The sequence below is a fragment of the Alligator sinensis genome, unplaced genomic scaffold (genome assembly GCF_000455745.1).
Source record: "Alligator sinensis unplaced genomic scaffold, ASM45574v1 scaffold573_1, whole genome shotgun sequence".
NCBI lineage: Eukaryota > Metazoa > Chordata > Crocodylia > Alligatoridae > Alligator > Alligator sinensis.
Window position 1 is genome coordinate 1,104,389 of NW_005841877.1, and position 11,948 is coordinate 1,116,336.

At 40.0% G+C, this 11,948-nt stretch overlaps 1 protein-coding gene across 7 annotated transcripts in view; it reads left to right on the plus strand.

Moving 5' to 3' along the window:
- Positions 1-11,948, plus strand: part of PARP8 (poly(ADP-ribose) polymerase family member 8) — a 220,758-nt gene that overhangs the window by 140,997 nt on the left and 67,813 nt on the right. For all 7 annotated transcript variants that reach the window (XR_003092509.1, XM_025196126.1, XM_025196129.1 and 4 more), the window contains 2 exons: positions 4,648-4,708; positions 7,127-7,217. Coding sequence is in view for 6 of the 7 variants with exons in the window: in XM_025196126.1 (XP_025051911.1) it covers positions 4,648-4,708; positions 7,127-7,217 (152 nt within the window). In the remaining variant the exon portion in view is untranslated. The remainder of the gene's footprint in view (positions 1-4,647; positions 4,709-7,126; positions 7,218-11,948) is intronic.

Consider the following 11,948-nt stretch of genomic DNA (forward strand, 5'->3'; position numbering starts at 1 on the left):
GGCAGGCAGGAGCTGTGGCTGCCGCTACATCCCTGAGGTGGAGTCCAAGCCACAGAAACTGCATGCCCCGCTCCCACCCAGCACCCTCATATGCGATTCTAAGATGAGGGGTTTTAAATGAGGAAGGAAAACTTGTCTTAGAATTGAATAAATATGGTAATTCAAAATATGTGTTTATTCTGTCATAGTCTGTTCTAGAGTACATGAAGCATGTTAGAAAACATGACCTATTAGGAATGGTTGTAGGAACTGGGTTTGTTTAGTTTTGAAAATAAAATGCTTAGGTGGACATGATAATGGAAATGGCTGTCAGAAGGAGGACATTAATTAATTGGTCTCCATGGCCAACAGTGGTGGAAAGACGAGAAGAAATAAGTTTAATTTGTGACAAAGAAGACTTAGGTTGGATATTATGAAAAAAAACCTGTCTAACGTTAAGGGAGTGAAACAGTAATGCAGTCTACCTCAAGATGTTGCGCAGTCTCCTGCATGGGATGTTTATAAGAACAAAATAGACAAATCTCTCTTGGGGATGGCCTTAGGTATCCTTGAACTTTCTTTAGTGGACAGGTTTCATAGATTCCTAGATTCCTAGATTGTAGAGTTAGAAGGGACCGCAATGGATCATCGTGTCCGACCCCCTGCCCCTGGCAGGAAAGAGGACTGAGGTCAGATGACCCCAGCCAAGTGACTATCTAGCCTCCTTTTGAAGACCTCCAAGCTAGGCGATAGCACCACCTCTCTTGGAAGCCCATTCCAGATCCTGGCCAGCCTTACTGTGAAAAATGTCTTCCTAATATCTAACCTAAATCCACTCTCAACTAGTTTACACCCATTATTCTAGTCACTCCCTGGGGCTCCTTAGTAAACAGCACTTCCCCTATTCCCCGTTGACCTTCCCTAATAAATTTATAGGCGGCCACAAGATCTCCCCTCAGCCATCTCTCGTGAAGGCTGAAGAGATTCAGCTCTCTCAACCTCCCCCTGTAGGGTCTGTCACGAAGGCCACTAATCATGTGAGTGGCCCTCCTCGGGACCCTCTCGAGATTCCCCGCATCCCTCTTGAAGTGCGGCGCCCAAAACTGGACACAGTACTCCAACTGTGGCCTGACCAGTGCCGCATAGAGGGGGAGCATCAACTCCTTTGTTCTATTAGTCATGCACCTGCTAATGCACGACAAGGTGCGATTGGCCTTGTTGATGGCCTCATTACACTGGTGGCTCATGTTCATCTTGGAGTCAATTATGGTTGGACCAAGGTTGGACCAAATGACTTCTCCCTACATCCCTCTGACTCAGTGATTCTGTTTTTCCATAAGAAAATAAGTAAGAATAACATGACTTTATGAATAGTAGACAGGACTTAGGCTACAGAATGATAAAGAAAGGTTGCAATTGCCATATAATAGCACTAAAAATAAAAAAAATACACAACATAAAAATCTTGTGTGTTCCTTGTAACTATTTCAATTAACCTTTCTAGGATAACATTTACTATTTTTGGCTAGGAAAAGAGATATTGTTTAAAACTAAATTGTACTAATCTGCTAAACTATGTGAGAATTTAATGAGAGTACATTTTAATGGCATAAATTTAATTCCTTGGACAGTATTTCTAAATGAAAAAATATCTTCATTATAATCCTTCTTAAGTGGAAATTCATTAGGTCTAGAGGACACTGGGAATTAAAATTTGAGCAGGTTTACATGACATGGGAAATGAATGATATAATCAGTTAGGCGCCAGCATGATGACTGCTACTCTCTTGTGAAGCTATGTACACCTTGATAATATATTCCCATGGGCTCTTAAAATTACAACAATAAATGCAACCTTTTAAAAACTTTAATTTGCTTTAATTTATTGAGTAATTTGCTTCATTGTAGACTGTATGATCTCCTAAGGCTCAATTCATTAGGAATTGGCATCAGTGGCTGCTTCTGGCATGTGGAAAACTTTCATGCCTCCTGTGTTGGGAATACTTATAAAGCCTTAGTTACCACAAAATACAGCATTCAGCATTTGGTTTTATCCTCTTCTGGAGCACTACTTCCCTGGCACCACCAAGTCCAGTTAATGACGACATTGCTGCACCCACTGAATGAGCATAGTTCTAAGAAGATAGACTCTTCCTCTGCCCTTTCTGTCTGTAACTGTCCATCAGTCGTAGAAATTTAAGGATGAAAAAAGGCTTCTGTCAGTACTATTTATAAACACTACGCCGTTCTTCATTTAATTGGCATTAAAGATAGGCAAACCCTTGTATCTTATTAATGTCCTTATGAACCAGACTCCTTCATTGGATGGTTTCAGGATGAACCTGGATAAACTTTTAACAGGGATATGTTAGGAATAGTGCATCTTGCCTTTCTGCATTGGGTTGGAGTAGGTGACCCTTTATGTCTCTTCCAGCCAAATGGTTCTGTGACTCTACCAGTCTCAGCATGCTCATTGAATGAGTTTCACAGCTTTTCAGGTTAGTAAAATTCACAGAAGGTTTCCTACCACATTGGTGTTAAGGTAGCCACAATAGGCTATGGCAGGGAGGGGTGATTCCTAGCTACCGCTGCTCTGAGAAGTTAGAGCATGGGTAGTTTTTACATTCCTAAAATCCTTTCTGAATTGGTTGCAGCTTTAGTAAGCTTTAATTTCCTTCAGTTGTACATTTTCCTTTTTGTTTGCTAATCTTTTTCATGTTCTTTGGTTCTGCTTTACTTTAAGGCATGATCCTTCAACACTCACTAATTTAAGTAAAACTGGCATGCCCATTGCTTGCACGAGTAAACCTTACTCAGGATTGCAGAGTTTGGGCATTGGTTCTAAGAATTCAGCCAAAAAAAATGGAGAGCTTTGTATGGATTGCAGTTCAATGCATGTTAGTGAGTTTAGCCACGTGATGCATAGAATATTGCTATATCTTGAATTTAAACCCCTATTCAACACTGAAGTCTAGGAAGTCAGTAGGGCCTCATGTGGATTCTGATCCTACCTTTAAAAGACTCATTGAAAGGTCAGGGCTTTTGTCAATACAGACTTGAACTAAAGTGCTATGAAGTGGATATTTGTGCTAAGACTGGTCCTTTTCATTGGCTTGCCAGGCAAATTGGCTGATGTAGCTAGACAGAATAGCAACAAAATATTTTCATATTTTCAAATGAATGTATCACAGTTAGTTCACACCTGGTTGCCAGAATGTGTGTGTCAGGGGAAACATAAAGGCTAGGAGGTTTTACTTATGTCCAGTTAGGTATAAATAAGCAATGAAAAGGGAAGAAGTAGGGACACAAAGAATTCTGCCTCATTAATGTGTGACAAGGAGCTGTGGATAGTTATAGACTGAAGAGAGAACTTTTGATATCACAGATATTTCTGCTCTTGATATTTACGTGCTTAAGTAATTTAGATGTAAAGGGAACATAAGAAAAGTATACTGTCTACTGCAGCGGTTCGGAACCTTTTTCAGTCGACGTACCCCTTGGTCTCAGAGTGAGACTTCACGTACCCCCTTTCCATGGGAAATTAATATTTTAGGCCCTTCGACCTGTGTCAGACAATGTATGAAATATATCTCACGTACCCCCTGATGAGGTTTCATGTACCCCCGGGAGTACATGTACCCCCAGTTCAGAACTGCTGGTCTAGTGTATGTGAAAAGGAGCATTCCAGCTAACATTTTTCACGAGTCTTTAGCAATACTAAGGGAAGAAGCCAAAATGAAGAAGAAAAGGAGTCTTGGAGGTTCACTTATTCTGCAGCAGTTTCTCCAAAATAACAGATATTCATAAAGCTTTTCTTTGACTAACACCAAATCCCTGTTCTTGACATTAAGACCACATAGGAACTCTGGCTTCTGATATTTTCAAAGGATATTAGGTACCTTTATCCATTAGAAAGGTATACAAACTCTTATCATTGTTTTGATTCTTTAGAGATTGTTTTTTTTTTTTATTATAGCAAATAAAAACCCCAACTATAATCCATAATCTTTTGGGGGGATTAAATTAACAATTTGCATCTCACCTATTCTGTTCAAAACTGTTACAGCTGAAGTTTGACAATCAGACAAAATTTTAGGTATGTTTGAATATATTAGACACTTCATTTGAGGTAGGTAAGAAATTACCCTGTGGGTCATGACAAAATGTTAACAAACCATGGAAAAATAAAAATGGGAAAATACTGTAAAAATTGTCTATAACTACCCCTCTCTCAATTCTCTATTTAGACCTGTGAAAGTTAAGGTAAGCACCTGAATTTATTCAAGCTCCTTAAGTCAAAAGGAGTTTGATGTTGCCACGAACAGTGCAACACATAACCTGTATTGTCCTGGGTTTTCATTTTTTTCTGGTCCATGGTGAAGTGTACATGATATGTGGAATAGTAATGGAAGCAGAAAATTGAGAGACATCAGTATGAAAGCATTGGTCTGCTCAGGCAGAATATGTTGGAGCAACTGACCTACCTTGCTGTCCAGCAAAAGGTTACCCACTGTGAAAGTGTCCTAACTCAGTATAAAATATCCATTTTGTACTGGTTGTATAGCATTTTATAACTATCTTCCTTAATAAGATCTCTCCTATTATAGATGCTCTTATACTGACAGTATCTTAGATAGTTCTACTGTAATACATTTTTTTTCCTTTCAGGGAATATGGAGCCATTGATGATGTAGATATTGATCTGCATATTGATGTTAGCTTTCTTGATGTAAGTAATCTAATCCTACAATTATATAATGAACATTAATACCCATTTAATTCTGTCACATATCAGATTCTGTAGTCACCCACTGAGATTCCCCTTTTTGGATGCTTGATCTTCACAAATTCTTGTCACGTTATTGATTGTTCTTCAGTTCCCAGTAGAGACATTTTATTTTCCAATAGGAAACTCATTACTAAGATATTTTGTAGCTGTTTCTTTCCTATATTTATATTTTTATATTTACTTTTTAATGTGCCTTGCAAATGGCAAAAGTTTTAACTGATGCAAATGCAGTGCATTGCTTTTTGCTGCAACAGGGTCTTCCCTATACTGAGCGATACAGTATGTTCCTGGAAGGAAAAGGGCCATGAATGAGGATCACCTAGATTAACTTTCAACAAATGCTGTCTTCCAAGGAGAGATTTGAATGACAAAGGAATCAGAGAACAGTACTGCTTAGCTTCCCTTTCTCCCTGGAGGCATCATTTCTTTAGCTTCTTGCTTCCACACCATACTTCTGTAACAAGCTCTTTTAGGGTGGAACAGCATTACCTTCTGCACAGATATATCATTTTCCAATGTAAACATTGCATATAGGATGATTACTCTTTGGCTTTGCCCTGGAGCCTCATGAAGACTTAACATGTAGTGTGAACAGACATAACAGTTATAGTGGTGTTAAATTATATCAACATAAGATGTTCTGAAATTACTGTTAATTACTGTATAATTATATTTTACAGCTGTTAAATCACATCATCTTAAGATGTTCTGAAATTATTGTCTGCCAGAAAAAGGGAAACTAAAATGTTTTAACTTTAAACCTGTTTCATTCAGGAATGGGAGTAGCCACAGGTAACAGTTTAGCTGGAAGAATGCATCTATTCTTCCAAATGGCAAGTTTCCTTCTCCCCTTTAGAAGGATTAACAATCTGTCCACAGCCTCCGCTGTGAATGAATTACTAAAGGACCTTGTTAGACCTTACACTGTAAGCTGATCAAATGTTAATTGGCTTAGTGTTATTCAGCTTAGTGGAGCAGTCACACGGTAAGGTGAAAAACCTACTTTGACTGTTCTTCACCTGCACAGCTCTGACTTGCCGCTAGAAGCTTGGTGAGCAGGTGAAGGACAAGGAGCAGGACCTGCTTGCTGCTCCCAGTGGGCAGAGAGTGGGCCCACCACCGTGTCGGTTTCAGCGAGACCCAGGGAAGCAGCTTTCCAGGGGTTCTCCCGTCTTGCTGAAACTGACACAGTGGTTCTACGCCGAGTGCGTGGCTTAAGCCTGGCAGTCCGGCTCTCACTGCGGAGCTGCTGTGTCAGTTCCAGCAAGACCAGAGAAACCCAGGAAAACAACTTCCCTGGGGTTCTCAGGTCTCATTAAAACTGACACAGCAGTTCCATACTGAGGGCGAGGCCACCAGGCTTAAGCCCTGACAGCTCTGCTCTCAACACAAAGCTGCTGTGTCGGTTTCAGTGAGACCAGAGAGCTTCTGCAGCCCTGGAGCTCACTCACTTTGAGCTCTGAGGATCATGATCTGTTTTTCTCCAGGGCTCAAGCAGCACCTTCACTCGCTAGTGGGAGCTGAGCCAGTCCAAGTGGAAGCAGGAGGCACCGTGGCCACTGGGTGTTCTGGGGAAAAAAAGATCAGGCACCTGGGATCCTAGGCGACTTCTGGCTAGCTGGCAGCTCAGCTGGTTGAGTGTGGGGCAGCAGGCGATGCCTGAATCCCAAAGAAGAAAGGATCAGGCCCCTCAGAACTCACAGTATTCTGGGATACTGGAGGACTTCAGCTTGGGCAGAATAGCTGTGGGAAGTGGCCACATAGTAACGGAACTGCAACAAAATTAGGCAGATTGGAGACAATCCTGTCCTGGAGTGGCATAACTAACAAGTGTTCTACGCCAGCTAAAAGGTGTTAATGTGCAGCAGATCTGGAGGTTAAGAGCTCCAGAAGCCACCTAAGCTTACTATGTAACAAGGTACCAACACAAGGAGATGTACCACATGTTTTTTTCTTGATATCTGTTTTTTTTCTAATTGTGTTTACTCCCTTTGCTCCCTGTTGAACCACTGTATTGGATCATAGTCAGTGTGTATGCCTACATGGCAATCAGCATTCCTTTGTAGAGGTAGCTTTAAAAAGAATTAGTCTGGATATCAGAAGCAGTCTAGCTGCTGTGTCATGGAGATCAGCACGGCCTAATTTACTCTGCTTATCTTGTTTAAAGCTATCTTGTTAAATGCTAAGGAAAATCCATCCTATCAGTGGGCAGAGGTTAAAACAATAGCTCACCTGAACTTACACACACAACACTTTCAGCAGTACTAGGATTGATTGACAAAGTATGGACAGTTCCTAATGATAGCTAATGGGTTTTATTTTGTTGTTTTCTTTTCTTTTCTTTTTATCTTGAATTAGGAAGAGATTGCTGTGGCTTGGGATGTAATTCGCACAGAGCCTATAATAGTGCGATTGCACTGTTCACTTACACAGTACTTAAATGGTCCAGGTTAGTCACATTTGTAATTTTCCTGTGGTATCCTCAGTTGTAAACAATGTACTGGGTGACGTATACATATGCTCCTTGCTAAGGCCTCGGTTTTGCAAATTATTATATAGATTTACATCTTTGGTACTGAGAAGGGCCTATGGCTTAAGAAATAAGGATCTGTGACTTGTGATAAATTCTTGTGGATTTTAGAAATCATGTTCCTCATGCTAGGCCCAGCCTTCCAACATACATATGCAAGCATCTTTGATTGCACTGGTATCAAATGTGTGCACGGTATGTGCATGTACTTTTGAAGCTTGACTGCGGTACCTAAAAGTTGATGTTGATATGTGATTTCTGTGTTAGTATCTGATCTAGCTTTAATTTGAGTTTGAGATTTTAAATAGTACACTGTTAACTCATTCTGCAGTGTGTTATAGTTAGTAAATATTCTTGAAAAGCAGAGATGAGACTGAATCATAAAGAACTAATCCAGATTCTAGGTTCAGATGTGTTCATGTATAGGATTCAAATTCAGGCATATATATAGAGAGGAGAGTCAGAACTGAGAACTTGTAAACTGAATACAAATATTGCCAAATCCAGGTTGTGAGTTCAGGCTTACATCTGAGGGAGAATTCTGTCCCTGAACAATAAAGATGTGTTTCCAGTCATAATGTGCCTGGAGAAAAATATTACGACATGCCATTTTTTAGAGAGTGCTGTGTCTGCAGCTGCTAATGGTAAGCTTGTGTTCTGCTCCTATAGATAAGCATTATTTATATTACCATTGCATTTCTGGCATGGCATTGTGTCTTGTTTCACAGTATCTTACTATTTTAAAGTACTTGTGAACATATATTCATTTAAAATAGCTATTTATAATAAATAAATAACTTTCATAATTACGATAGCAAGCTGCACTATTAAATTGTTACTCCAATATGCACAATAATGGGGGATGAATAATGCAGATCCTTGTTTGACTGGATATGCCTCAGCCAGATCCTAAATGCCAGTAAGGTTTCTGCAGTCTCTGTACATGAGCAGCGGGACAGCTCCGATGCTCTATAATTACAGTGTGTCAAAGCAGCGTTAATTAATCGAGTTTGATGGAGTGTGATAATTACTGCACTCCATCCAGCAGACTCCAGTGTCTCGTGTATCAGTGTCCCCACGCTTTAAAATGGTGGTGGGGTGCTTTAACTAAAGCTTGTTGAACAAGCTTTAGTTAAAGCAATGCTGCCACTATTTTTAAGCGCAAGGACGCTGATACGTGAGAGGCTCCAGGCACTTTAATTAAAGCAGCTCTCAGAGCCACTCTAATTAAAGCACCCCCCCACACATACACTCCCAGAGTACATGTGTAAATACCTCATAAAGCTAAACCAGTAGGTTGTGCGTAGTCAAAGCAGGATCAAGGGCAGAGACGGGTGATTTTCAGTTACTGGTCTTACGAGCTTAGCGGTGTTGCAGTTTCAGTTAAATAATTTTTCCCAAAAAAGGGCCAAGAGAGCTATCATTTCTTTATTAATTTACAAAGGAACCCTACCCCCCACTCTCTGGTCTGGAAACATTTTGTTGAGTAAGAAGTTCTTATGATCTTATGGTATATTTACCTTTCTTTTTTGAGTCTGTCTACACTGTGTCCCTGGTGCTCCTGGTGAAGGCTGCTCTCGAGCATGCTGTACCCAGTAGTCCTGTCTACACTCAACCCAAATCAGAAATGTGGTAGGTTATCTCCTGCTGCTGCTCTTGTGCTCTCTTGTCTCCAGCATCCTTGGAAGCGGCAGCAGGTGTGGCTGAAGTGGCTTCACTCTGTTATTTCCAGGTTTCGAATGTGCAGGTGGGAGCAGGTAGATGGACCAGGATGGACAGTAATACTTCTGGGAGTGCCAGATGTGCAGTGTAGACATCCCCCTTTTGTCCTCCATTTGCTGCTGGGAGAAACAGATGTGCCATGTGCGTAAGGGGAAATAAAATGTGTTTGGCTGCTTTTTCAGATATTATTTCAGTACAGGAGTTTTGAAAGTTCTGTTGTAGTTTATTACTTAACCAGATTACTATCAGCATGCCCTTTCCCATGCATAAGAGTAGGAAGGATTTTTGTATGCTGATACGTATCTCTGGTTTCCTGTTTAAAAATGTTTGTTAGCATCACCTATCGTGAAAGCTGCCAAACACTTTCCATTATTAGGAAGTCCTCAACACTTCGTATTTTCAGTTGTTTGTAAACATACACGATAGTCTCACAAATTATGTATGTATTGTAGATTTTTACTTATATGTATTTACATATACATATGTACACAGATATATACATTTAGATATATGGTATCTAAAATGCAAATCACAATTGGTTCAGTAAGGTATAGGCTGTGCAAAGAATTAGGTATTTTTCAGTTATCTATACCATGCTGAATACTAGATACAATATTAAGAACTTAGCATTTAGTATAATAGATTATATAGTACATCTGGTCTGATATCCTGATTCTGGAAGTAGCCATTGCTTAATGTTTTTTTGAGGAAATTAAAAAAATAGGTGATAGTGTTCCTTGTCTATTGAGAACTATAGCATATCAGATTGCGGTGTGAGAAAAGGTTCTTAAACCCTGCAGGCAATCATCTTATGCACTGAAATATGTGAACTTGTAAATCTAAAACTGCTACTAATCAGACTATCTATTCTTTCTGAAAATCCAAGCACATGCATCATTTGAATAGTAGTACTAGTTTTATCAGTGCTAAAAAAATAATGTATGGATGGATGTATTGAAACAAAGGAAATTTGGGGGTACTGAAGGCATGTTTGTTTCCTTCCTTTCTTCTTTCCTCAGATGAGCCCATCTTTCAAAAGAGTACTTGCTAAGTATATCTAATAGGACCTGGTAGCTTTAGTTAGTTAGTTAGTTTTAAAGTTTCAGAATAATAGATGCTTAAAATAATTTTATTCTGGTGAAAGTTAACTACAGTGCCAAACTAAATGAAATTCTGGTATAATAAAAAGCATGCTACTTTGATGTTCATCAAAGTTTTGTTATTTATGATATCTGTTTTCCTACCTGAACTGAGTTTTTCTCAGCCGGTGCTGGATGCCATCTTCTCACTTCTCTCTAATAAATATTTTTAAAGGATTTTGGTAATCTCAGAGCTAGAAGTTTGTATTCATCCTTATGTTTGCAGTCTTCTGTAGTAGTTAAACATGGACGTTCTGAGAGTGGGAAGGTATGAAGGAGTCTGTATCTTATGGCAACGTTTAAGCTTCTTTGGGGGTTCAGAACAATCATTGACTATTGAGCTTCATACAGGATGCACACTAATGACAAGCATTGTGGAGCTTGTATTGAAATGTCGTTAGAAAACAAACCTTGCAAATAAATGAATGCAGTTGAAACTGCTGTTGGTTTTCTTCACATTCAGAGAGTAGGAAGAAGACAAGATGGTTGACTGCAGTTTGGATCCATAGGCTGAAAGAAAACCACGATTCTATTGTCTATAATGTTTCAGGAAAACTTGGATAAATATGCTATTTTCACGTAGCACACTTTGTTTGTTTCCATCTGGAATTACCTTTCCAAACAATAATTCTTAAGACCTCCTACACCTTTAGAAAGTTCTGAAATGATAAGATAAGAGGGGGATAAGAATACCTCTCATACTATGAGGGAACAGAGAACCAATCAAATTACATAAAATTAACAGAAACACTGATGCATCCCAGTCTTCTGTTAATTTGCTGCAATTTCATGCAGGGTAACCCACAAATCCTTTGCAGTAACAGGTACAGCTTATCCCTAAATTAAACCAAGGTTAAGGTGCCCCGGGTTAGCTTTTACTTAGTACGGGATAATTGTGGGCACACACACATTTACCAAGCATCATCCATTCAGTGGTAAGATCCTGTCCTCTGTTAACTTGCTGTATTTTGATTTTTCATCCATGTCCTGAGACTCCAATACCTTGCTACAGCAGATATGGTATGGTCCCTAGTGAGTTACATTAAGCCTTCTTTAGCTGCTGGAGGAGCTTGATTCTATGTTAAGCCTTCTTTAGCTGCTGGAGGAGCTTGATTATGCTGGAGTAAAAGCAGAGAAACCTTGTTGATTTGAAGTTACATCTGTATTGATGTAACTCTGGCCGCATCTACATAAGATGCTACTGTGTAGTTGTTACCGCACATTTATTTATGACTTGTATAAACAAGTGCTAAATGAATGTTCAGTAACTCGAGTAACTGTGCAGTAGCGCCAACGAATGCTTTTTTGTGATGCTACTGCGCAGTAGCCTAATATTACCATTCAGTAGCATAGCATCACAGTTTTTGCCACACGATGCTACTGCTTAGTAGGGCTGTGGAAAGCTTCAGTTGCTGATTTGAATTGGTGGAGAGTCAGCCCAATTTGGTGGCCAAATCTCCGAATCTGAGTAGAATCAAGAGACCCTTTAATCTCTCCGAATCAAATCAGAGAGATTTAATGATTCAGATATGGACACAGCTTTAAATGTTTTTTCTACATACCTCAAGGTTCCAGATGGCTCATGAATGCTGTGATGCTGGAGCAGATGGAGCATCCCATGGCAGCGCACTGGGTCCCCAGAGCACTTGGCAGCAGACCCAGAAGTGGACCAGAAGCATTTCCAGTCTACTTCCGGGTCTGCCACGGAGCACACAGAGGACCTTCCCCCAGCTCAATGACTTGTGCCTCCTGGGTCTGGGGGGCACCCAGGGTCCCCCTGTGGCCGATC